The following is a 27,945-nucleotide window of genomic DNA, read 5'->3' on the forward strand; positions in this document are numbered from 1 at the left end:
TAAGTTCACAGGAACCATTTTATGGGGTCCTTTTAGTTTTTATACTGACACTTGTAACAGAGTATTCCTTTACTACTGGATCAAGCCACCTTACTCTTTTGCTTGTTGTACAGAGTCGAGGCGGTACCTGAAGGTAACATTGGCCATCCGGAAGAAAAAAAAACGTGGAAAAAGGAAGGGGGAAAAAAAGAAAAAAAAGAAAACACCAGATCACATGACCGCCTCCGTTATTTCCTGCAGCAGCCAGCAACCTCTCCGCTACTAGCCCCTGCCTGCCTCCCTGCCTGCCTCCCTCCGACAGCACAGCAGTGGTGTGGTCGCTGTGAACGCACATTAACGGGAAGAAAAAGCCCTCCACACGTAGTGAAGGCCTCTGCCACACTGAAAGCCCGGTTTCAGCCAACAGCGACGACGGATATAAACACACATATACACATTTTCCGGTCTTAGTAGCTCTTTTTTTTATTTGTTAGCGTTGTTTAAAAAAAAAAAAAAAAAGGAAAGAAAAAAAGAAGGCAGTCCTCATAATGGCGACAGCTGCGGTGTCTGCCCTTGCTGGCTGCGGCCCCAGCCCCGGGTCGGGAGCAGAGCTGGTCCGCGGGCAGGCCTTCGACGTCGGGCCTCGGTACAGCAACCTCTCCTACATCGGGGAAGGAGCCTACGGGATGGTGTGGTAAGTGTTTACGTACTTTAGCTGTTTGCATGTTGTATAGAGTTCCCACATGTGCCTTTTTAGCCTCATGTAATGGTAGTTAACTTAAATCTTTATCGTTTAAAAACAACTAATGTCATGTTTTAGCTAACAAGCAACAGTGTCAGACCGCTGTCAGTTAATGAAGAGGGCGTTTGCGAGGAATGAAGATTAAATCGCGGCTCAACTGGATGACTTTTATAAAGTTCACGTTTGGTGGATTTTGCGTTGTAATGACCGTCGACAAGAAGCCGATGTACTTTTAACGTGGACGTCTGTTTTTAGTGCTACTAACTTGCATGAATGGAAAACAGGTTTCTACATAAAATGCCATAAGCGCCCCCGTTAACTGAGGTTGTGTTTCATCTTCTACTCTTTTAAATGTAACACAAAGCTTGTAAAATGAACACTGTTGGTATTTTGTCAGTACTATTTATACAACAGGCACCCCAACAGGGTGTGTGCAGTCCTCCACTTTATTTTCATTTACTTTAAGCTCCCAAGCTAGTATAATACCACTCTTACTAGTTCACCATTTGAGTTGTAGTCAATACAGAATTTACTGTGCTCTGATACTACTACATCTTATCACCATGACATTTCCATAGGTTGTTACCCATGGTAGCTGTACACTATGTTATGTAGGTGATATTTGCATGAAATACCTAAATATGTAGTGGAGGAGGGAGTACCTCAAGTGGTTTTCTTTGTACGTTTGTTTCAGTAACATACTGATGGCTGGTTATACAGTGAAGGGATGCAGTAGAGGAAAAACTCATCAAAACTCAATTTGTGCACAATTTTACTTGTGGTTTATAGATTTTTATCCCGTTTTACTGCATGAAATGGTTACCTTAATTGTGTAAATCTGTGGTATTCCTTCTGATAAAAGATTTTATTTTAACAAAATCTCAGGATTGTATTAAGTATCCCACTCGCTTCTTTCCAAAGCACTAAATCTTGTTGCTTTAGCCTGTGGTCATGTAGTTGACCTTAAATGTGCACACTGTACTGTATTACATAATATATTGTCCTTGTGTCAAACAACAGCAGTGTAGATATTTTTTCTTCTGTGCTGAGCGGAGCTGGGTTTTCTAAGAGCACTGATATGAAACATAGCCAGCCTACAGTGTAGAGCAGTTTGTTGAGCATCTCCTTTTTTTTTTTTTATTTTATTTAGTGAAAAGCACACTGCCATGGCTAGTACTCATATGATCCCCTATCAACAAATGACGGTTGCAAACATACTGTAGCTCAAGGCAAGCAGAACGGGTCACCATTAAAGCCCCAGTGTTGGATGGATGTTCAGTTGTAAAGAGTCGTCTGTGTTGTTGGTTATTGAAAGAGATGATAGTACTTCAGAAAAAGTGTTGAAATCTGTAAGGTGATGGTCAGCTAGAGGCTGGGCAACAGAACTGCAGTTCAAACGAAAATCATATCAGAAATTCTCCTCTCATTATAATGATGATGAAACAATTGATTGAACAGTATTAAGGTGCAATTATGACAGTTGATTAATCATTTAAAGAATAAAAAATAAAAAAATGCTGGTAGGTAAAGATTTGCTGCTTCATATCAGCTGATCAATGCTGATTAATCAGTACCGATAGATGACTGTCTTTATGTCTTAAGCTGACTTAATGTGCGCTGAATGTATCATGTTTTAATTACGTTAAACTATTAATACTAGATACTCATGCATTTTGTTTGTTAATTTCTTTCGCAAACAGATATTTTTTTTTGTGTTGTGAGTGTGGGTCCCCTAAGCTGTTTTGATAACCCTGGCACTTTTACATTGTTGTTGATTTATGTGCACTGTCCCTTTTGTAAAGATAAATACATAATACACAATAAGTGAACATAAAAATTTATTGGACAAATCCAGTCGGTTTTGTTCTTGCTTTAAAGATATTTTGGTGTTTGGATCCAAAACAGCAAACATACAGATTGGCCATCCTTAAATCTTTATTTTAGGAGACAACAGAAGAATGAACAGAACTTTTAGTTCAAGTTATTTAGTTTCTGCAGTCACCTGCCTGAAACTCGGCTCACACAAAGTTTTTGTTATAAGTGAAGCTGGGCATGGCTTTACTTATAACAAAAACACAACAATTAATGTTGTTACAAGTGGTTACTTGTGGGATTTTTTATTTTATGCTTGGTTCTCACCGTCGTGGTGTTTCCACACTGATAACCTGTCAGGCAAACCATGTGGGTCGCACTGTGACCTTTAATTCTTTGAACTTTATGATAATGAAGTTTCAGTTTCTGTAAGCTGCAACAGTGCCATGAGCTCTGTTTGTCATCTTTTACCCATGCTGGCCACCAGTGATGCTGATAAGTAATCAGGGTTTTTGTGAAATGCATAAGCATAAAGTCAGTATTTTTGTTTTTCTTTGACATTTCGTTTCAAGAGAATCTCAACAGCAAATAATCCCAAAAAGATTTCTGAAGATAAACAAACACATATTTAAATATTTCCTGACATCAGCAATAATAAATTAGGGCAACAGGCACAGACAAGTCCATCATGCTTGACTAAGGTTACAGGAACTGGAACTGTATTTGTCTCCCTGCGATGCCAAAATCTCTAAGCTGGCAAACTTTGTGTCCATTAAATGTGGCCTTTTTTTCTTTTAGAAGCCCTGCTCACTTGTGGGTCCTGTGAGACTAAATATGCAACAACATAAACTGCTGTAGCTATATAAGTTGAGAGAACATTGTGACTCAGAAAGACAAATTCAGATTTGTGTACTTTTCTTTTTAGAGCAATTCCTCCCTTCTTTGTTCAATGACTATTTTCATCTTTCAGCCCTTAAACGATTATATCAACCTCTATACCAGCAGCAAAAGCCATATGAACATCCCATTGTTCTTCCAGTTTTAATGTGATCTTCACTCATGTTCATGTAAAAGCCCAGTTCTGTACTTTGGTGTTGTTCCTGTATTTTTGGCGTGCTCAAAGGCAGTTGGAGTGGGCGACGTGTCAGCCTCAGCCTCCTTGCACTTGCTGTGTTCTTCTTGAGACCTGTAGTTTTGAGTCAGTTGGTCATGTTGCTTTGATGTGCAGCAGCCAGAGGAAAGTGGTGCAGCATGTACTTCATAGACTTCCCTTGGTTTGCATCTGAAGTATTTTACAAATCGCATCAGGAAGTTCTTCCTTATCAAGCTCTTTGTGGTGGCACTCTGTACTGGTGTTTCTATCCTTATAAGCGACTTCCCCCGGTTTGCATTCAGCAAGCATTATGAGACCGAAAAGCTGGCTTTATGTTCATATTTTATTATGCACATTTTATGCATAAATACACATTTCACACAGGTTTTTAGCAGAATAAGAAAAGATCATGAATACATTTTAAGACATTTCGATAGCTTACAGTGGTTTTTAGTTATAAATATTCCAACATTAAAACAAAAGTGACAGCATATGCATTGTGCTTGCATGTTAAAAAACCTTTCTAAAACATAGAAACTTCAGCTTACTTAAGTTAAGCTGAAATGCTGTTTACAGTTGCCATGACAACAGCTTTCTCTGCTGTGTCCTTGTCTTGCTTTCTGCTGTTTTCTTGAGTTCAGTGTGCAGTCCTGAAGAATTTTAACGTGATCACACAAAATATAAGCCAGGGTAGAGCTGTCACTTTTTCCGAAAATCAAGTTCAGATGAATTTGAAATGATAAAAAATCTCAAAACACATGGTACAAATGTATGACACCAACATAACAAAGACTATACTAAAGATAGGACACTTGCAACACATTCTTACATGAAATATAGCTCTCTTATCTGTGATAGGTGAGTATAACGTTGGCCAAGGATTTGTATCTGTTCATGGGTTGTTACTGAAAAGTTGTGGGGATGGACAACACTTCATCAGTGTCTCATGTCTGACGCTAGACCTACATGATCAGCGTTAACTTATAAAGTTGTGGCTCTGATATGTTATCTCTATATGTCGTCTACAATATGTTAGCTGTAGGTACCATTTCAAATCAGCTGTAGTATATTGTACACGATTGTGCAAATCTGAATAAGACAAGGCGTGGCAAAGGCTTAAAATCAGTCTGTACTTTTTGCACTTAAGGTTGGTTGTTGCCATTATAGATATAAATCATGAATTTTAGGCTCTTGAGTTGTTTGTATAAAGAAAGGTCTGGTAATTAGTGCGTTAAGTTACAAAGTTTTGAGTTTGTGTAAGGATATGCTGTATTACAATGTCTGGTGTTTGACTGCATGGTAAGAGGGCGGTCGACTGTGAGGCACGTCTGTGTCATTCTCAGAGTAGGCCTATTTTTGTTTTCAATAGCCTCTTGTTGATGGTAAGGCTGTTGCATGTCAGGGCTTTCCAGTGGCTGAGGGCTGCGCAGATTGACGAAGCGCTGAGCCTCTTAACACAAGCCTCAGTTCGTGCACACCGTCTGCTTACACAATCGCGAGATACTGTATCACCCTCTGTGATGATATTCAAGCTGCTGTGGCATACTCTGCCTTTTCAACTCGCCCACATGAACAGTTAGATCATGGGGGAATGCTGCTGATGCGGCTCATGTTTATAAAAAGTTTTATATCTAAAAAGATTATTGGTAGTCGGTTAGTCCTCACCTTTTGGGCATGTTCATGGAAAGTTGGAAGAAACAAAACAATGGGCTGGCATCTCATTGCTTCTCCTTTATAAGCTTTTGTTTTGTTGTTCGTTCATTGTTATTCATTACATTGTTCAATACATTTTATTAACTGGTGTTAGTATTTGGAGAGAAAGGGCTGGATTGGTGCCAGGGTTTACATTAGCCTGCATATGCCAGCTTTTTGGCGGTATCATACGTAGTTGTCCAGCAGATACAAATATCAGTGGTCAAGATGTGCTGCCAAGGGGTTGGATGGTCCCAACTTTGCACAAGCAGCGGTGTACTTGTATTCAATGAAGTCCCACTGCAAATGAACGGACATCTAACTATAATGGAACTAGTCCCCTTCTGCCTGTTCATGTGTTCCCTTTTCCCAACCACCGTTCATCTTATTGACTTCACACGTGGTGGATGTATTTTTGGGGACCCAAGGAAATGTCGTGTCATGTGTCTTTCCTTCCCTACTGACAGCGCTCTTAGCCGAGCAGTTTAAATGTACATGTAAATGTACGTATGTCCATATATAAGTAAATATATGTCCACAGAGAAGCTGTATTTAATGTTGACTGATTACATCACGGCCAATACCTGATCTGCCATTTAAGGTCAGTGTCGTTGCAGACATGATGACTGTAAGGTGGACTGTAAATAACTAGGGAATGTACGCAGCTGATCAGTCGACTTGTCGGTTAAACATTTCTCCCCTCTCTAGTGTAATGTAACAAACTGCCCCCGCATCATGTGTAACAGGATATACCAGGGTATCTAGCAGAGTAACATGTGAAGCATGGCTGTGTGTGTGCAGTTTGTGTGTTTACAGAGTCTTAAAATTGTGCTCACTGTTTACTGTTTTCTGAGTGTTCTCTTACTTTTAGACTATTCGACTAGTCTATATACAAGTCTTCATTTAACTGACAGGAAAATATGTCATTAGGAACATCCCTATCAATAATGTTATTTATCCAATATCAGAGGATTTGGCACCATATTTGTCAGTTTCAGTTGCAATGGCTATTGAAAGACTTTGGATGCTATAAAAAGGATTCTTCATTTGATCAGCTTTTGGCAGCTCACAGCTCATTGTTCTAGTAATTCTGACATGACCTGAACGCATCATTAAAACTGGTATTAAGCTTTCTTTTGATCTGGAGCTTTTGACCAAATGAGTTTTTTGGGGTTGCAACTAACAATTATTTTAATTATTATTTTAATTACAATTAATCGATTAATCGTGTTGTAGAAAACAATACTGTAAATTTCCTATCACAATTTCTCAGTGCTAAATGTGACACTCAACTCCCTCGGGCTGAACAACAGTCCAAAACCCAAAGGTCTTATATTTACAATGATAAAATAGAGAAACCTAAAAACAAATCATCATCATCATCATCATCATCATCATCATCATCATCATTTTAGTAGTTGCGTGTTCAATGATTTTCCATGCAGACTGGTAATAACCACGTGTAGAATCCAGACAAAGCTCACCTGGACATTTTACGTGGATTTAATTTAGTCCTTTTAAGATATAAGTAGTTGTTGGGAAATACAGTGTACTTCTTTGCCACAAAGTACCATTTGACACATCTCTAGTGTCATTCTTGTCCTCCCCCTGGTGACTTTGACTCTTTCCACTCTTGATCTCGACTCCTTGACCAGCCTGATTCTTAGCCGTTGCTGATGCTCTGCTTCATTCTGCCATGATCCGTCCTCTTGAAATGCCACCGTGGCGCCCATCTCCATGGCAACCCCTCTGCCTCTGACATCAGTACCACCACTCCACAGCCAATAGGAGAGGGAGGGAGAGAATGAGAGCCTTGACACTCTGAAATCCTGTTGTGCAATTCAGAAAAAGATGTAATTTGTGTCATTTGGGTGATTACGACTGCCAAGATGAGCAAGATGACTTTTGGTTCAACAAACAAGTAAAACATTCACACACTGCTGCTTGTTGCATTGAAGCTGACGTTGATGTTCATCGTGATGGCCTGACGGATGCATCTTATTACTGTCTTGCTCTTGTATGTTGGCCTTTGACGTGTTGCAACCACATATTACTCAGGAAATGGACTGATTCAAATGAGCACAAACCCTTTTCCGTAGATCACAGTATATGAATGTGTTCTGGCCTTTGAGGGGGGGAACAATGTCGATGAGGTCATGCAAAGTAACATTTACAGAAGTGGTCAGATGGCTTTGATTGTATCTCCTAGGCTCATTTTTATATCAAAGTATTATTGCAGAAGTTGAAATTGCATTGAAGTCAGCACACATCACAGAGCTATCATGAAGTTGTGCAACTGTGGGCACAAAGCAGTGTTAAATTTACATCGCTGTCACTCAAGGTGGACCTTCCTCCATACTTTAGTTCTTACATCTCATGTTCTGTGCACATTTTTCTGCAGCCTCACCTGTTGTGCATGTAAAACAAACGGTTTTACATCCTTTTTTAAAACCTTTCTTTGTCTTTGATGCACCATGGGTTTTACCACCCCTTTTGGCTAATGTTTCAAATAACCAGCATAAGTTACAAATCACCAGTGTGGTACAATAAACAAGCTGTTAATGGAAACTGCAAACTGATGTGTTTTTTTTTTTTTTTTTCTTCAGGGTTGTAGAGAAAGTGCATCAAGAAGAAAAGCTGTAGCAATCTTCTCTAAATGTTTTGTGGTATTACGGCTGCAAACTAAACACCTTTTTTACAGTTGTCTTAAACCCAAGATGACATCTTCAATTGTCTTCTTTTGTCCAATCAGCAGTCTAAAACCAAAAGATATTCAGTTTACCATCACATAAAAAAAAAAAATGTAAACAAACAATTCAGTTATTTCATAGTTGTTGATTCATTTCCTATTGACTAACTAATTACAGGTGAAGGTGACAGTTTGACAATAATCAGTGACAGAATTCTTGCATCACACAGATTAAATCCTGATTCACGGAGATGAAGTGCAGTTTGATATTTGTACAGTGTTACTAAATGTCCTATTAGCTCTTGTATTAATTGGTTATCCTCATTCAGAGATACAAGAGGGCGCTTCATTTAATTGGCAGAATTTTAAAGTATGCAAAACAAAATCCGAATCTGGTTAAATGTAGAGACTCGATGGTGGTAGAATCTACGACCTTGCTGATAACAAGCTCAAACAGAGATACCACAGTCCTGAGAACTGGAGGTTATGCAGCAGTTGTATATGGGAGTGGCGGAGTGCGTATAGGCAGATAAATAAAAAAAGATAAGTGCTTTTGTAGGAGGGCTGCTGTCCTTCACATAGACAGTACAGTATTTACAGTTTTTACCCTGTGTGTGTTTGACCACTGATGTGCCTCCATCATCAAACCTGTGTTTACATTAAATACTCACACTGAAGGAAAGTGTTGACCAATGGATCAGATGGAGTAGACATACCTTTTTAAGGTTGCACAAAAGAGCCATTTAAACTCATAAACGTGTTTTACTGTCCGACGTCTCTCACAGTGTCCACAGCTGTTGTTTACACACCACATTTGCTTTAATTCTAGTGAGGTCCTCTGCATTCAGTATGTAATTCAGCTGGGTGTGCAGCCAAGTTTACTTTTGGTTTTGAGGTAAATGGACTAGATATGTTTAATCTGATGTCATGCTAATTGGGATTCAAACCTAAAAGACATGGACAGAATAAGAACTTATGTGAATTTCTGTCATTTATTGCAGAAAAGTCATGTTCAGTGTATTGCAGTCTTTATGTAGTGTTGTATTCTTCATGTTAAGGCAGGGAAATAAAACACAAAACGGGCCCAGTAATGCGAGTCAAGGTGCCTGACCAGTAGCTTCATCTTCATGTTGGTTTCCCATCACAGAGGCAACATTTGTATATCATCAAAGGGCTGTTTGTGCTCCAGTGTTTCATTTGTGTCCATTGTAAATAACAGTGTAATGCTGCAGCTTATCATAGCATGTATTTTGCAGAAGGCAGTAAGGTTGTCAAAAGTATAGTTACCTAAATACTTTTTTGATACCATTCATTCTATAATCCTGAAGCTATAAAAAGTTTGTGTGCCTAGGACTTTTGTCTTTTTACCGTGTTATCAAAAGAGGTATCGACTGTAAAATTCTGGTATCGTGACAGTCTAAGAAGGCAGAGAAACGCACCAGGTTTCCAGTCCATCGCTGTTAGTTTATCATGTAGAGCTTATTTTATGCTCAGTATACCAGCAGTCAGTCATGCAAGCATGAGGGAGAAGCCTTTTTAAACAAACACCTCACAGTCACCTTGCCAAAAACTGGTTAATGTGGTCAGTATACAGAGAAACAGGAAGTCTTTTTGGATAAGCAAAAAAGCAGATGCAGCCAGATCTGTAATAGTTCCCATGAGTAAATCCATAAGTGACTAACTGTGCAAAGCAGAATTGATTTGATGTTTTTCTTTGTCTTCAAATTGTAATTGTAATTTTACTTGGCTTAAGACCCCCATGGTCAAAATGAATAAGCCAAGAGGTGTGTGTGTGTGTGTGTGTGTGTGTGTGTGTGTGTGTGTGTGTGTGTGTGTGTGTGTGTGTGTGTGTGTGTGTGTGTGTGTGTGTGTGTGTGTGTGTGTGTGTGTGTGTGTGTGTGTGTGTGTGTGTGTGTGTGTGTGTGTGTGTGTGTGTGTGTGTGTGTGTGTGTGTGTGTGTGTGTGTGTGTGTGTGTGTGTGTGTGTGTGTGTGTGTGTCTTTACTACTGAAACCAGAGACTGCAAATGATACACGATAGCTCTAAGAAAAAGATTGAACAACAATGAAGAATAATGGAACACAAGTACACAAATCAAATGTAGAATAAGCGATTCAAAATGAAGGACACATTCAAGAGGTTAGAGATTGTATGTGGGGGTATTATACTATCATCAGTACACTTGAAACAATATACTGTCATTGTAGCACATTGAATAATCAGTGATGTGATTAATAACCCAATGTGACTTGGTCTCACACTCTAGTAGAGTGTACTGTAAATAGCATAATGCAGAGACAGTCCTACAGTACCAGTGCTTAATGCAACAAATGCACACCAGCCTGAGTGTCGTTTGAAGCCCGTCCCTCCAACCTGACGCTTCAGCTCGCGCTGGCCTTAAAGCCTTTGCGAAGTGTTGGACTCTGCAATGTCAGTGTAGTTTGTGCATTGACGTTCATATCTGCACTCAGTTGGTACGTGTGGTTGTTGTGAGCCTTTCCCCTTTTTCCTTCAATCCAACCCCTTGAACATCGTCATGGTAACAGCCCTATTGCATAACACAGCGGCTGCAGTGTAAAGCCTTGTATTCCCATCTCCTTGGAAACAGAACCCCCTCCTCTCTCTGTACTCCCCCCTCCTCTAAGCTCCTTACTGGGCACTGAGCATGCTCAGAAAACAACACAGAAGCAGAGGAAGCAGGAAAGTCAGCTAATGGCAGATATTTACATACAAGAGGCTGCAGTTATTGTCACCGGGACATCTTTTATTAAGAGAAGCACAGAGGTTAAGTTACAAGAAAATTTGACACACCTGTATTAATATGTGAAAGTTCTTTTAGCTATTTATTCAAAGTTACTAAGGGGGTCAGAAGGCCGTACTATAGGCCTATTTTTGTAAAGTGTTGCTGTTGATTTAGTAGTCAGGTAGTTTCAGCCATTCCTAAAGATTTTATTCTAGCCTTCAGTAAAGGCTGCAAATAAGGATTATTTCCATTATTGTGTAATTTACCAATTATTTAGGTGATTAATCAGTTTATCGTTACGTCAGTCAGAAAATAGTAAAAAATATGTCCTTCCAAAAAAGTTGACATAAAGAAACCTTAAAGTATTCATATTGGTGAAGCTGGAATCAGTGAGTTTTGAGCATTTGAGCATAAATGGCTTAAATGATCCACTTAGCTCTTCTTTTAGCAACTCAGCAACACTTAATGTGCAGCCTCCTACTGAATCGACGTATAAGAAGTGCTTCGCCAATGTTTTTACCGGGAGGGATCACAGTCAGCTGTGTTTGACAGGTGCCACAATCAGCTGGCTATGAACATGGAGCCAGTTTTGGTCTCCTCCCCGCCAAACATTACAAAGTCAGATCAGAAAAAATGAAAACCATTAAAAAATTGGAGTTAAAAAGTTCTCAGAAATGAAAGTCTCCGTCCTTCAGTGATAAGGCTGAGCAGCTCGAGACTCACCAGTACACGGAAGCATATTAATACTAAATGCATTTAACTCTGTGTACTTTGTACTTCCTCAAAAGTTCCCTCTGTTACTTACATGCCTGGGCAAACTGACAAGGAACGGATGGGCTTGCCTCAGTAAACATGGTGAAATGTAGTGTGAACTAAGATTGTCCTCAACTTCTCTCTGCACTGAACACAGCCACTGGTGTCCTTTTTGGTAAGGTCACGTACAACTGATGTGACAAAGTGCCATATACATTTAAAGACAGGAGGCAACGGTTTAGTGCATTTAAAAACAAAATAATTTACTTATTTCCAGTAATGAGCGTGGTTGTTGTTAGCTTGTGTAATTTTCAAGATATTTTCACTTCATTCACTTTACTGTTTCTGCCGCTTATTCATCGCCTTTCAGTCTACTGCAATATATTCATCGTGCATGTTCATATAGCGATGATGATGATCAGCAGTAGTAAAAATGCAAAAATAAGAACCCACAATTTCCTCCGAGCACTGAGTTGCTTCTTCAGGTTGCTTGTTTTTGTCCCACCAGCAGTCATAAACCGCAAACATATTTTTTTATTAACTGTGAAGAAAAAAAAGGCAGCAAACCCTAGGGCTGGAAGTACGTACCATTTTTTTATTGTCAATTAATCTGCTGAGCAAAGTCATTAACGTATCAGATCGCTGTGCAGACATGCATACTCATACAAATGACAATACCGTGTTTAAGGCATCAGAGGAATTGTGTAAATTAGTTTGGAGTTGAGTAAATGTTCAGTAAATGAAGCCCTGCAGTCTCAAGGCTGCCAGTTGAAGTTATGAAAACATGGTTGCTTTGACTTCCTGACTCTATTAAACCATATAATTACTAAAACAGAAACACATTTGCTGAGTAAAATATATTTGAATATTATTGTCATTTATAATCAGTGTAATCTAACAATGTAGCCTATGACTCAGTATAATAATACATTAGGTCTGTGTATGTCCCTCTTGTCCTTGAAAATAATGGATTAAGAAGTAACATATCCACCAACCAATCGACCAGCCGTCCAGAAGGTGTCAGTCCTAAAAATAAGGCACCTAGTTTATTTGTAACCATTAAAAATGATGCATAAATAATTGTCCATATAGTTGGAGATGGCATAGTTTTGTAAAGACGGTCTGCTTGTGAGTTTACATCATGCCTGAGACAATACTTTGACAAAAAGTGGTGGAGGCTGTACCATTGACTGTTCTAAAAACAATCTGAAGATAAATCTGTGCCAAACTGGCTCTGCCCTGGATCAGATGTTAGCTTTGATGAATAAGTCTTGTAGCTCCCTGCTTCTGTACATGAGGGTGTCTTCTGGTGTAGAACAGTTACATGGAGAACTATTTCCTCCCACACACACACACACACACACACACATATTCCTCTCACAGTGGAAAGGAAGGTCACTCATATTTCCCTTGCAGAAGGCTGGCACACTTGTGTTTACATTTCAGTCCCTACACCCCCATCACTATAGCAACTTATTTTCTTATTTTGTCATACTATGTGGGTGTTTTTCAGTCATTTCTGTTGTTTTTAATGTGTAATGTAAATGATGAAGCTTAAGAGCTTAAGGAAACCATTAATATTGAAAGTTGTATCAATGTCTTATCTTGAAGTACAGCTTTATTGGGCAATTTTGATTTTATGATGGCACCAAATGGCTGTAAATTGCAACAGTTTGAGACCAGATGACTTAGAAACCCAAAAAATCTTGGAAGCTGGCAGCAGTAATTTGCATTTCTTGGCAGTAGTTGGTGAGTTGCACTGACGATGTCTGGCCAGTTTTCTTACCCAGCCAAACTATAAATTGGCATTCTTTGTGACAGACTTCAAAATAGGTGGACTGAATTTCTGACATTACATCAAAACCTCAATGTCCCTTGGTGATCAAGACACAAAACCCTAAAATGAACTAAAATCATATGAATGTATTAGTCACAGCACTTGAAGGCAACACCCAGACAACTTTTTATTCCCATTTCATTGGTTTTAAAAACAGTACTGAGATGACCACTTTTTGGAGTTAAAGTTTGCATGTAATTTGTCGGTTTAAACCCAAGTGTGTGTGAAACAGCCATTAAGCCAGTGAAAAGAGACAGAAATTCAACAGTGGACATGTCTGTACCTGGAATGGTGTGGAGGTGGTGTCTCATCACGGGCACGGCCAAGATTTTAGAGCTGCACTGAACAATTAGTCTGCTGGGTGTAGACACTCTCAGACAACCAGTCAGACATTTTTACACATATAGATCAGTGACTCCTTTTTTGTTAGTTTTTATTGCATTTTGCTTAATTTGGACAACAGGATATATAAAAATAACTTTATCATCATAATAAGTTTCCACTGAGTGATACTGTTTAATTATCCTCCAGTCCTACTCTCAAACTCCTGACACACCTGAACATGCCAGCTGCTGGAAGACTGCAGTTTCAACACAGTGACACGAAATGACAAGACAATTTAAAAGCATGCATTTCGCAAGATTGTAGTGGACATTGAACATGTAAATACTTGTTGGTGCAAATTAGTCAATTGTGAGTATCATCCTTATAAGAAAAGGCCTGTAGGCAAAAAAATATCCTGATTTACACCACATCCCTCCACTCTTTATCTCTTTATGCCAAAGGGAATGCTGGTATTTATTTCCTGTTTATATCTGATCATACTCTGATGTTCTGTCTGTGAAGTGCTGCAGTGCTTTTTTTCTTGATATTTTTTTTAGCTAAAGGCCAACACATCTTTGCATGAAAATATTGAATATTAATATTGAAATATATTGAAAATATTGACACAATTAGCAAATCCTTTAATTTTACTCTTTTACCAGTATATTTGACACCTATCTCAGCTTTGAATGGGGGGGCACAGTGAATCGCCTCTGTTGTGAAGTATGTGTGTAATGAAAGGTAATTTCCTCCCAAGCTTTGTGCAATAAGTTATTGCCCCTTCTCACGATCTGATTTAAGTGTGAGATCTTCCAGACCCCAGACATCCCATGCATGCAAACATGCTTTATCATTTCCTGTATATGCTACGCTTTTATTGGATTCAATTTCATCTCACTGCCTGCTAACATTCATACTCACTCAACAAGATGAATTGTTCCATCACAGGCATTGCTGAGAGGAATACTGTTGAAGAATATTTATTGAATAGTAATTGAGTTTTACTGAATGATTTTCTGTCTCTTTGTGAGGTTGCTTGACTTTTTTGAGCATATAGTTAATTGTGCGTACTATAGGGATACGAACAGTGGCCGGCATCTCTTGTTCGTAGTTATACATTACCGGATGTTACCTGCTTACATTTAAACAAACACATTGATGCTCCAGTCCACAGTATGACACATTTTTGCTGTCACAACTACAGCTTGATGTCTTTTTAAACACTATGCTAGTATAGTCATAAAATGTGTGGGAAACCAGAATGAGGTAAGCTTATCTTGATCAGGATGTGTAAGCTCTTTTGCTTCTCTCCCTCTGGCTTGGTGTAGCTCACTAGCTTTTTCATAGTTATGCAACTTCACTGCATCTTCTCATATCAGCTGACCTCCAGTATTATGGACCTGCTTTGTAGCTGAACCAAGCACAGATGATCTCTGAAGTCAACTAAGCTGTGTGTCATCATACTAAACTGATGGCTCTGGTCAGTCAGATATCAGTACTTAAGTAGCTCTTGTGTAAAGTAACATTTTCTGTGGTTGAGAGTTTTGTTCTACTCCTACATTCCTGTTCTTACTTTTACAGACACGTCAGCCGTTCTCTGCCCCACACTGTATCGGAGGTGTATTTGCTATGTTAAGATGCTGCTAGTGCAAACCCAACATTTCCTGCTGTTACTACTTCACATGAAACGCTTTCCAGTGGCAAACCACAGGCAGGAAGCAGCATTTGTCACTGAAATTAGCACCTGACTGTTACTGTTCCAAAAAACTAGGTCTGCACACTAAGATATGGTTAATTTCTTTTGTTATTTCATCTCGGTCACTTAAAAATATTTTAAAGATAAATGGTGAAAGAAGAAACGGCCACAGTGAACTGTTGTAGGTGAAGAGCTACAGGAAACAGGTGCTTACTGCAGTTTGTGCAAACCTCCAAAATGTCATCAAGCTTAGTAACCTTTGCTGTACCTTTCTGATTTATGGACATAACTGCATCACACACACTGCATCACTTTTAGCTGCAAGCACAGTCACTCACGGCGTATTATTGCCACCAAATGGGTTGCTATGGCTGCCATTTAATATTAGCTAATCCTTGGGGACAAATGTACCCGTCAAAGTATGTTCCCTTTTACCTTGCATATCATTGTAACATTGTAACTTCATTTGAAGTAGAACCTTTTCAAAACCTTGTGTTCCTTCAACATTGATGTCTAATTGTTGGCTTGTGTATGTTTTTTTTTTTTTTTTTTTTTTTTAATAATCCAGCTCTGCCTATGATCGGGACAACAAGATACGTGTGGCCATTAAGAAGATCAGCCCCTTTGAGCACCAGACGTATTGCCAACGCACCCTGAGAGAGATAAAAATCCTTCTGCGCTTCAAACATGAGAACATCATCGGAATCAACGACATCATCCGAACACCAACCATTGACCAGATGAAGGATGTGTATCCTTTAACACACACCTAATACTTGTGTTAACCGTACAAATGGTCTTCAGCTCCAGCATTTGTAGCTGAAAAGGGTTTTCAAGTTGTATTTTATTACATAATAGCCACCTGTCACCATATATTGGGCAGAGAGGCTCTTCACTGTAGCCCAGCAGCAACAACAGTAGCAAACTGGTTGAGACAGTAGTTGCTGTCACTTTCATAATGCAGTTTGTATAGTTTTACACTCTGCCTTACCTAAAAATAAATGGCTGTGAGTTAAGCCCACAGCTAATCAACTCATTTCCTGCTTGCCAGATAAAATGAGCATTCACCCAAAAAAACAACAGTAAACCCTTCAAGATAAAATATCTCTCCTACGCAATCTTTCACCAAGTTAGGTGAAGGCACACATGGGCCAGATGTTGTTTCAGTACGTTATAGGTACAAGAGTACGAGCTCATTTAACCACCATGACACCTCAGGGACTTTGAGATTTGACTGAATTGTGAGGTTTCCCAAAATACTAATCAAGTCAACAGTGTGGCTGTCTTTCTGTGCCTCTGCCAGCCTGCTGTAACACCACACTCAAGATAATTGTCTCAGCTAAATGATGCAAGGTTTTTTGTTTTCTTTGCAATGCTAACAAAATCTAATTTGAGTGTGCCAGTAAAACCTAAATGTAGTTTGAATACTAGTGCAGAGCAGTAAAAAAATAATCAAATCATGTTTTATGACTTTGTTGTACTTGAGGTGTAGGCGGCAGCAGCCTGTTCGAAGGAATTTGTTGGACATATTGATATGACTAAAATTAGGTCGGTTAGAGAGTCATTATGTTTCAGTTATTTTTTCATTGATTGCCCAGCCCTATTGGATACCTAGAGATCTTATTTTTTTTAGAACATCACTATGTGGTCTAGACGGTGAGAAAATGTGACTCATACGGTCAGGACAAATTTATGCATTTAAAAAAAAACATAAGCATCAAAGACACGGAGTGCGGTCTCAGTGATATTAAAGCAGAAGTTTCTTTAACCTGGTCTTGTGCAGATATATTGTCCAGGATCTCATGGAGACAGACCTGTACAAGCTCCTGAAAACTCAACACCTGAGCAACGACCACATCTGCTACTTCCTCTACCAGATCCTACGAGGGCTCAAGTACATCCACTCTGCCAACGTCCTGCACCGTGACCTGAAGCCTTCCAACCTCCTGCTCAACACCACCTGTGATCTCAAGGTAGGGTCTCAAAGAGAAGTTAACGATTGAGATAGACTGGGCTTCATAAACATATTTCTATGAAGAATTTATTAGCAAAAAAGAAATCCAGTGACTTACTGGACATTTTTCCAATCTGTTGAGGGTTTTAAGTTGTTAATGAAATGACATCCATCTTATTTTGATCTCGTATCTTCTAATGTTGCAGTCAACATTGTCATTGTCACTCTTCTCTCTGCAGATCTGTGATTTTGGTTTGGCTCGTGTGGCTGATCCCGACCATGATCACACTGGTTTCCTAACAGAGTATGTAGCCACTCGTTGGTACCGAGCACCTGAGATCATGCTCAACTCCAAGGTGAGTGTCCTCACTTGCTGTAAAATGTTGAAAAAAATCAGTTGATAATATATATTTATATATTTGTTAAACAGTTAGAAGATTGTGGCACTAACACTGCCGTAATGAATTAATTCTACCATACTTACTCGTATAATACTGTTTGCATTCATGCTATGTTAATGCGACAGTAGCTCTGTCTGCAGACTGTGGACTGGTAGCTGAAGCAGGTGCCAGCTCACTTCCTGGACACTGCCAAAGTGCCCTTGAGCAAGGCACTGAACCCCTAACTGCTCCACAATCTCTCCGTGTGTGTGTGTGTGTGTGTGTGTGTGTGTTTGTTGTGTGTGTGTGTGTGTGTGTGTGTGTGTGTGTGTGTGTGTGTGTGTGTGTGTGTGTGTGTGTGTGTGTGTGTGTGTGTGTGTGTGAAAACAAAACAAAAAAAGTGAAAGTGAAAAAAGATTGTACTCATCTGGAAATACTAAAAGTGTCTTCTTCCTCTTTTAGATAGACTGTGGTCATGACTATGTCTTTGTGCTCCTCACTCTCAGGGCTATACCAAGTCCATAGACATCTGGTCAGTGGGTTGCATCCTGGCTGAGATGTTGTCCAACAGGCCAATCTTTCCCGGGAAGCACTACTTGGATCAGCTTAACCACATTTTGGGTATTAATTCTCTTCATATCCAGTGTTTTACAACTTGTGTAGTGCTGTAGTATTTAATCTTTTATACAGACTTTAGACTAAAAACAAAAAGTTCACACAGTCTGTTAGTAGCAACAGCTTTCTGGTGCCAATCCATAGATACTGTACCTGTTAATATGCATTTATCAAGTCGTACTTTTTGTGTCTTCGTGCTAGACCACATATTGCTTTTCCCATCTGTCATTTTTGTTGTGCACTCAGACTGTCAAAACTTCCCTATATAACTAAAAACTATAAGCAGGGGCTGTGTGCTCTTCCCCAACGCTGATCCCAAAGGTCAGAGCTAGGACTACAGTTTACAGTAAGTGCAGTGGGCTGTTCTGTTTAGGGGAGCTGCTAGCTAGGTCATCAACAAATACAAATCCTATATAAAATACTTAAAAAGCTCTTAACTTAAAACAGAGTTTTAAGTTAAGCTTTGTGTCACTTGTTTGTCTTAATGTAAGGATATCATTCTGGTTTTTTAAAGGCACACTGTGCAAGATTTTTACCTTAATATAACAGCTTTGAAGTCATTTCTATGGTAAACGAACTCGTAGTATCGCGAATGATCTCGATAGCAAAGCAGAAGAGGGACGCCGTTGACAGAACCAGCAGTGCAAGTCTGAAGAGACGTATATATAGAGACGGCTCTGGTGAGTGGTATTTACGACACTTAACGTTAAATACAAGTACTCCGCAGTGACTTTTGGGGTAGCTGTTTAACAAAACCGGAAAACTGCATAGTATGCCTTTAAATGTTTTGGATGACAGAGGTCATTTTTGCCAATGTTAACCGGAAGCACAAAATGTCACTATACCGGTGACATTGTCTGTATAAGCATTTAATATTGTTCCTTTTGGAAGCATATTGTTCTATTAAAAGGAGCAGTAGAAGATAACTTGATAATTTCCCACAGTAATGACACTCCTAAGATGTGGTGTCTTTTCCCTCCTAATCTCTGCTAGCCACCAGCTGCTCCCTGACAGGCCTCTAAGCAGGGGCTGTGTGAATTAGTAGACAGTGTTTCATTTAGAGTTGTGCATTTGCTTACTATCATATACAAAATCACAAAGTAATTCTTTATAATCTTCTCTTCAGGGATCCTGGGTTCTCCCTCTCAGGAAGATCTCAACTGCATCATCAACATTAAGGCCAGGAACTATCTTTTGTCGCTGCCTTTGCGCTGCAAAGTGCCGTGGAACCGCCTCTTCCCCAACGCTGATCCCAAAGGTCAGAGCTAGGACTACCTCTTCATCAACACACACAGTTCCCATTGATCATGGAGTTCCTAGAATATCATGTATCGTTTAAGAGGCTGTACTGTAGACAAGGGAGTGTCATCATAGCTAAACAATTTCATTTACATGAATTTTCGCAGAAGAGAAATAATAATTTACTGAGTGTAGATTATATGAACTTTGCCTTATGCTGTTGTGATTTCAAGCTACATAACTAGATTATATCGGCTCAATAAATAAGTCCGCTTTGAATTTCCTTAAATCAGTAATGTCTTATAAAATAATGTGTCATAGTGTTCTACCTGGAAATAATCCAAACAGCGTAGAGGGTGTGATGGTGCCCTCTAGTGGGCCGGCAAGCTCAGTCCTTATTTCAAGCTCAGAATCACTTAACTCCTTCTTTTCCCTGTCAAATGTTCTCATCCTTGTGCTCCAGCTCTGGACTTGTTGGACAAGATGTTGACCTTTAACCCTCACAAGAGAATTGAGGTGGAGGAGGCCCTGGCGCACCCCTACCTGGAGCAATATTACGACCCCACAGATGAGGTGAGACAGTCAGCTTGTGCTATATGGGCCTGTTTGGAATGACGCCACACAATGTTTCACTATTCCTGAGCATTTGTTAAACAGGCTGGTGCGGTAGATTTAGCTGCAATGTCACATTAGTATGTCCTCTCTGCTTCTCTGTGTAGCCGGTTGCTGAGGCCCCATTCAAGTTTGACATGGAGCTGGATGACCTACCCAAAGAAACACTGAAGGAGCTCATCTTTGAAGAAACTGCACGTTTCCAGCCCGCCTTTAGGTCCTAACATCTCACACAGGTATGTCTGCATAAACTCAGGGAGGGACAGACCTACAGGGACAGAACAATATTACCAGTAGCTGCCCTGAAGTCTTGAAACAGCCAACTTTTCATGGTCAAAAAGATCAGGGTTATCCTTGACACAGTCGGATGTTTCTGCCTCCGCTGCTTTAAAAATGCTGTATAGTTGAGTTTCCATCATGAAAACAACTTTAAAAACTACTGATTCATTTGCATTAAATTTAACAGCTCACCACTCAAGAGCTCGAGTAAAGACCTCACAGAGTACACTATTATATAGATGTAAATGTTGCTTTTGTAGAGTGAAGTAGAGGTTCTTCACCAGGATAAAACCACTTTAAAAGCCATCTATCTAAACTTCAAAGGTACTGTACACCACCAAGTAGAATTCTGCTCCATTGCTGTCAGTTTGCACACAAAGCAAAACCTTAACAGTACCACATTTGTGCTTGATCTTTAGATATTTTAAAGTTGTAGTGCAGCCTGTGGGTGCAGGACTAGCATCTAACCTGAGGGTAGATATACACAAACACAGTTTATGTTCGCAAAGTATTTCTTTATGTGTCACAGTTTACAGTAAGTGCAGTGGGCTGTTCTGTTTAGGGGAGCTGCTAGCTAGGTCATCAACAAATACAAATCCTATATAAAATACTTAAAAAGCTCTTAACTTAAAACAGAGTTTTAAGTTAACCTTTGTGTCACTTGTTAGTCTTAATGTAAGGATATCATTCTGGTGGGGAAACCAAATGGTTTTTAAAGGCACACTGTGCAAGATTTTTACCTTAATATAACAGCTTTGAAGTCATTTCTATGGTAAACGAACTCGTAGTATAGCGAATGATCTCAATAGCAAAGCAGGAGAGGGACGCCGTTGACAGAACCAGCAGTGCAAGTCTGAAGAGACGTATATATAGAGACGGCTCTGGTGAGTGGTATTTACGACACTTAACGTTAAATACAAGTACTCCGCAGTGACTCTTGGGGTAGCTGTTTAACAAAACCGGAAAACTGCATAGTATGCCTTTAAATGTTTTGGATGACAGAGGTCATTTTTGCCCATGTTAACCGGAAGCACAAAATGTCACTATACCGGTGACATTGTCTGTATAAGCATTTAATATAGTTCCTTTTGGAAGCATATTGTTCTATTAAAAGGAGCAGTACAAGATAACTTGATAATTCCCCACAGTAATGAACACTCCTAAGATGTGGTGTCTTTTCCCTCCTAATCTCTGCTAGCCACCAGCTGCTCCCTGACAGGCCTCTTGCTGTGATAATAACTATCAGTACTACATTTTATAGGCTATCATCGGCATTGTGTAATTACTGTGTTTCTTCTCTACAGCATTTCGATGCATAACATGGGTCTACTGAAAAGGAACAGAGTGTGACATCTCCTAAATTAGAACAGCAGAAAGCACATCACTGCTCTTTGCAGTGGTAACCATCTTTGCAGCTTTAAAATGCGTTTCTTCAAACCTTATTTCAGTGCCTGTAGCTCCTGTTAATGTATATTTAACTATATAAACCATTAACAGTTTGCAGCCGTTTCTCATTAAGGGGGTCAAAGTAGAAGACAGAGTTAATGGGACATTTATTACTTAAATATAATAGTTGTAAATGCTTTATTAAATGGGTTGGGATGTCCTTACATAAACATTTGTAACTGAATGCAAGTGTCATTATTTCAATCTTAAATGAAACTGTTCTGTGCTGTGGTGTTTCTGCACTGTGGTGGTCACCTCTCACTCTAACAGTGTGGTTTACACTAGTAGTGCTGTAGTTACGAGTCTCTCTAGGCGTCACATTTTTTTCATTCCAAGACAGAGCAACTAGAAATGCCCCAATACCCCATCACCCATGTTCAGCTAATGCTTCCCAGTACAGGGTAGACCTGTACGGAGCATTAGTGCAACCAACCTGAAAACCCACAATAATTCTAGTTAAGACGTTAATACCTTTCAACAGGAAGAGGTCAGAGGTCAGGCTGATATCTACATTACGCCAACATCCACCACTACTAATACATTTGTTTCTAGGGAATGTTCTTTGAGCTTTATTGTAAAAAAAAAAAAACTTTAATTTGTCAGATAAATCTCACTTTGTTTTGTCTAGAGGCAGATGGAGCTGACAGACATATTTATGTGTACTAGTAGTTCAATATAATTGCTTATTGAAAAGTGTATTTAATTATGAGGTACATGATTAACTCACATTAAAGTTAAATTCACCAGAACAGAGGCAATAATGCTGTCAGATGTTCAGTGGCCTGATAATCAGACTTCATTCCTTCACTAACTGAATGGATGAACAGAAATTTGTGTGGTTTTGGAGGTCTGGGTCCAGGCTGCTGTTTCAGCTCAGAAGCTAAAGGAGAATCACTATTATGTTTTCACATCAGATGATTGGGTTAGTGTCAAGGCAAGTTTACTATATAGCGTAGTTCATACACAAAGTGCATTTTAAAACAGGAAAAATTTAAACACAAATTTAAAAGGCTATCAACCATTTTAAAACAATTAAAGATATAAGCAAAGAAATACTAGATAGGTAAATATATATGTGCCAAAGGAATAATAAGTGCCAAATATTCAGTGAAAGGCAGTGGAGAACAAGAATGACAAGGGGTGGAAGATTTTAATATGAAGCAACAGACAGCAGAACTTCCTACTGTGTTAGCCAGTTTAGCACCTGTTGCATATGTGCTGCACACACAGGCTCACTCCTACTCTCGAGGTGCTTCACTGGACAGTGTAGAAAATGGCATTTTTCATTAACCTCATGTTAGTATTGGGGGTTCAGCAGCTTGGTACTGAATCATTTTGTTGTTTTACCAACTTGGAACTGGATCAAAAATGCAAATGACTATTGGCAACCCTGCCTGCTACAGGTGTTATGTCATCCAATGATACATTAAAGCAGAATACACATTTATATGTTTGTGCAGTTAATTATTACTTCAAATAAAGAGGAAATCAAATATGTGACAGCTCATCACACAGTCACTGTTTTTTCTCCCCCCCCAGATGATTCTGTGGACTGGCTTCTGCATTGCCACTGCTCCTCCTCGCCTCCACACTGTTGCTGTGATGGTTTTTTTGGTTTTGTTTTTTTATTTTCCTCTCCTGTTGACCACATCACCTGGATTCCTTGGGTCTCACTCGTCAAGTCCACTTTGCTCAGGAATGGCGTCAGGAATCAATCAATCAATCAATCAATCAATCAATCATCCTCTATCTTTCTTTCTATTACCCTTTTTTTTTCTCTCTCTCTGAGGCGAGGGGGAGGGGGGGTCACATCACAGTTTATGGTTTGGGGGTGATTTTGTGTTTTAAGCCAAGATAAACAATTTTTTTTGTGTGTCTCAAAAGGCGTTTGGCTCTGGCTATTTCCTATTCAAGACCTTTTATGTCCAGTTGAATGACAGTGATAGACTAGCTGTTGTGTTTTTGGGTGCAGCTGTCGTGGTTATAACTCTGCCTACATTGCACAAACAATGGTAGATTACTTTTAAGAATCATCCATCATAAAGGTCTTTTGAATTTTCTAACCTTTTGTCGCACTGTTACAAGGGACACCTTGATCTCTATCTCTCTTTTTTTCTCTCTTTATCTCTTTTGAAAAAAGAAAAACCTGAATTAAATAAACTGATTTATGCAATGAAATCACATAATCAGCCAGAGACTTTGCAGGCCACAAGCCATCACTTGGTGTTGATGAGGATCTATATTTTAACAAAGACCTTGTATTTCCTTAACACACACACACACACACACACACACACACACACACACACACACCCAAATGCACACACACGCGCATAGTCCCAAATGCAAATATATATAAATATATAATATATATATATATATATATATATATATAGCCCAAAGAGTCTTAAGAATATTTCAATTGCAAGGGTGACTATAGAAGATGAATCAGATACATTTATAATCTTTTTTTTTTTTTCTTTTAATTAAAAACTAAAAATGCCCGTTTTCATTTCTCATTGGCTTCAGTAAGATGTCAGGTTGTGTATGAATGCACCAAATTACAGGTGCATTGAACAGTTTTCGCCATCAATTTCTGCCTTAGCCATGAGAAACTAAAGGAAAAGTCTGTTTATTTCATACAAGTCTGTATGTACAGTATGATATTTTTCATATGGGGGAAAAATTTACTGCGTCAGGACAAGAATTCAGTTATCACCACTCGTTTCATGTGGAGGAGATGTTGTCATGCCTCCCTTTTCGTCCTGTTTCATGTTTTTCTTTTTCTACTTCAGTCTCTGTTAATCTCTCTTTCGCCTTGTTAGAATAATACTGTGCCCTTTGCATGACTGTTATAAGCTCTGTATACAAAGACGATGATGTTAAGTGCCACACAAACTGGGCAGATCCGCTGGGAGAGTGCTCAGGCTCTTTCTGTTCTACCTTTTTGTGGTATATCACACTTCCCAATCACATGGTGCTTTTTGTCCTGTTTCTTTCTTTTGCTTCAGCATTCTCTTCGTCTGTTTTCATTTTGTCTCCATTGGTGTTAAAGTCTACAGACTTCGATCTCCTTGTTTTTAGCCAAACTCCATCTGCATGCTAAGAGGTCTTGTTATGGTTGCAAATAGGAGAATAACCATATATCTGTATTTATATCACAAAAAACACCAAACATGTTTTTTCCTGGGCCTGAGAAATGGGATCCAGGCGTGATGCAGTTGAAATAATACTCAAATGTAACAGATCATGTTTTACTTTACATCCTTTGGAACATTTTTTGCTACAAATTGCACATTATCACGCCGATGATAGTTGGCAGTGTCAGTACCAGCAGACAGCTGCAGTAGAATTTTTAAAAAGTACCATATTTTCACTTCTTGTCAGTAACCACTGATTTAAGACTGTTTAATTCACTCTCTATGAGACTCTATTTCAAGCAAAAGGAATTATGACTTTAAAGATTATATTTGTGCAAACTTTGAGAAAAAAACAAGCCAGAAGCACCGAGGCTTCATCAACCAACCGTGTCATTTTAGTTCAGTATCACTGCACCGTCTAACGGCTATCTTTTCTGTTTGTTTACAAGTGGGCCTCAGTTATATTACACCTAGCCTTTTCTGTTCGGTTACAGTACTGCAACTTCAAAAGAAAAGCTCATTTGATAATGTGTGAGTGACCTAATGAATGAAACAAAGTAGTATTATTTAAAACACTAAAGCATCTCAAAGCAGATTAATCAGAAGGCAAAATCTTACCTGAATGAATTCTTCAAGAATCTTTCTCCACTGGCACTTAAAGTGATACATTAGAGGCTTCAGAGGCTTCAACCTAAAATTAGACCATTTCAGGAGTATCAAGCTGCTTTGGCAGATTTTTATTTTTATTTTTATTTTTATTCGTTCCAATGACGACAACGATGTATGTGATCTGTGACAAAAGTATTAGACGAGCTGTAAACTCATGATTTTTACCTTTCTGTCGAAGCTAAACTCAACTTTTGATTGGTATTTACATTTGCATACATGTCAAAAAGCAAGTTTGAGTTGAGCATTTCTGAGGGCAGAGCTGCTCCGGTCGAATTAAATCCCAGTGGACAGAGCCAAAGAACCACAGTTTTACTTCGTGTTTTTCTTTTCTTCTGGCTGAATAATGTCAGACTGAAACTGAGGGGAAAAGTAGGGGCTAAGAGAGGATGCTAACGCTCTGCTGAAATTCACTCAAGCCATAATCAGTCAGTCAGTCAGTCTGTTGCACCTCTGACCACGCCCAACAGCGATGTCACGACGTACTGACACACCCTGGAGTACACTCCTACATCACTGCAGCCAGATTAGAAGTTAAAAGCACTGGATGTAAAGCAAGACTTTCAGATGTTGTTAAATTGCTGATCAATACATATTATTCTGTAATCAAGTAAGATAACTAGCCTGCAACAAATGTGTCTTGTGGAATATTTTACAGGTCTGTAAATTCTTAATATTCCTAGGTAAATTATGTAATATGGTACTAACTACAGGTTAACCATTGACAGTGTTTAGTAGGGCTACAATGATTATTTCCATCATCGTTTTAATTAATGGATTCTTTTTGGGATAAATTGTATGGTCTAAAGAAAAAGTTCCCAGAGCTTTCAGATAATCTTTTTTTATCCCACCAACAGTCCAAAAACACAGAGATACTAAGTTAACAATGATATGAAAGAGAGTAAAATAGCAAATATTTAGAATCTTACTGTGATACATGTCTTAAACAGTGAACCCTATCAAAATTATTAACGATGTAGAAATATTAGGAGATAACAGAACTGTAAAAAGAAGGTGCTACCAGAAAAAAATGACCAGAAAGTTATACAAAGTTATATTAGAAAAATTACACTTTTGATGAGAGTTCCCTCTCTTCACCCCCAAAAATGGTTTTGTTGGTTCTGTCGACAGAGATTTAACTTATCTGATTACATTTGGAAAAAAAAAGAAAAATGTTTATGACCAAAACTTCATTGCAGAAATGACAGTTTTTTGCACTCACAAATTTCACCTGAGCAGACGTTTAACGTGAGGTAAAGACTCGTCTGTCCCAGTACTCCTCACACCCGCTGTGTACACCCATCTGTCACACGATTATTAAATGCACTTGCTTCTACAGTAGTTGGGATGGGACTTGTAATCCGAGGTGCCTGCCGGGACTTGACTTACCTGTAGATAGTCTTTTTGGGGGGTTTAGTTAGAACATTAAGGGCACTGGAAACCTTACTGGGATTAGTTGTATAAAAAAAAGCTTCTGCTGAGTTCTTTGTGCAACCTGTCTGTTTGTGCCTTTTTTGATAGTCTTGATATCCAAGATTTGATGTGCAGCTTTTGTTTAGTCGGGAATCCGTTGTAATCGCAGTATATGCTCTTAAAAATGAACACAATCAAGTCAAGGGATGGGAGGGATCACGGGTGGGTATCCTTATCTTTCAGTTATGTAAATTTAAAAAAAGATTTGTTGCCACAGCTGTGTGATTTGTGACTGTATTGAAAAGATGAAAAGCAAACATTTATATTTTTGCGTTACCCTTTTTCCTTGAGCCTATTTTTTTGTTTTTGTGCAGATATTTTTATTGTAAAATGAATGTTATGTTTCTATCAGACACTAATCTTGTTTGAGTTGTCTCCAGTGGAAATACTTCACTCTGTATGTTTTGATCAGTATAAACCTTTAATTGTGTAGTTAACATTTCTGAAAGAGGAAAAAAAAAAAATAAGATTCTTGGTTGTATTTTAAAGGCTCCTGTTTGACCTGCCATAGAAATTGTTTGAGTTGATCGGTCAGTTTTATTTTGCTGTCGTGTGAAGGATTTGACTTGAACGAAGCATTTCTTTGCTATTATTAAAGACTGACTGCCACTTTGAAATCTGTTTTTTAATGTTTCTTTTTTCTTTTCTTTTTTTTTGCAACTCTGCCATTACATTTAAATAGACATTCATTAAAAACACTGTACCTTCATTAACATCTCTGTGAAGTCTCTTTGTGAGAGTCCAGGAAAACACGACCCAGATTTCAGAAGCATTAGAGACGA

At 38.9% G+C, this 27,945-nt stretch overlaps 1 protein-coding gene across 1 annotated transcript; it reads left to right on the plus strand.

Moving 5' to 3' along the window:
- Positions 1-226: 226 nt before the first annotated feature.
- mapk1 (mitogen-activated protein kinase 1) lies at positions 227-27,872 on the plus strand. Its single transcript, XM_051421905.1, has 9 exons — positions 227-673; positions 15,928-16,110; positions 17,143-17,332; positions 17,553-17,669; positions 18,200-18,314; positions 19,435-19,566; positions 20,011-20,120; positions 20,267-20,395; positions 23,424-27,872. Exons 1-8 carry the CDS (start codon positions 528-530, stop codon positions 20,381-20,383), a joined length of 1,110 nt encoding a protein of 369 aa, XP_051277865.1. The 5' UTR covers positions 227-527; the 3' UTR covers positions 20,384-20,395; positions 23,424-27,872.
- Positions 27,873-27,945: the final 73 nt, after the last annotated feature.

This window comes from Dicentrarchus labrax, unplaced genomic scaffold, assembly GCF_905237075.1.
Source record: "Dicentrarchus labrax unplaced genomic scaffold, dlabrax2021, whole genome shotgun sequence".
NCBI lineage: Eukaryota > Metazoa > Chordata > Actinopteri > Moronidae > Dicentrarchus > Dicentrarchus labrax.

Excerpts from the sequence above, each read along its gene's own strand:
- mapk1 (XM_051421905.1), top strand. The coding sequence starts at position 528 with ATGGCGACAGCTGCGGTGTCTGCCCTTGCTGGCTGCGGCCCCAGCCCC. Across the intron at positions 674-15,927 it reads GGAGCCTACGGGATGGTGTG|CTCTGCCTATGATCGGGACA; the intron begins GTAAGTGTTTAC and ends TTAATAATCCAG. Across the intron at positions 18,315-19,434 it reads TCAGCTTAACCACATTTTGG|GGATCCTGGGTTCTCCCTCT; the intron begins GTATTAATTCTC and ends TCTTCTCTTCAG.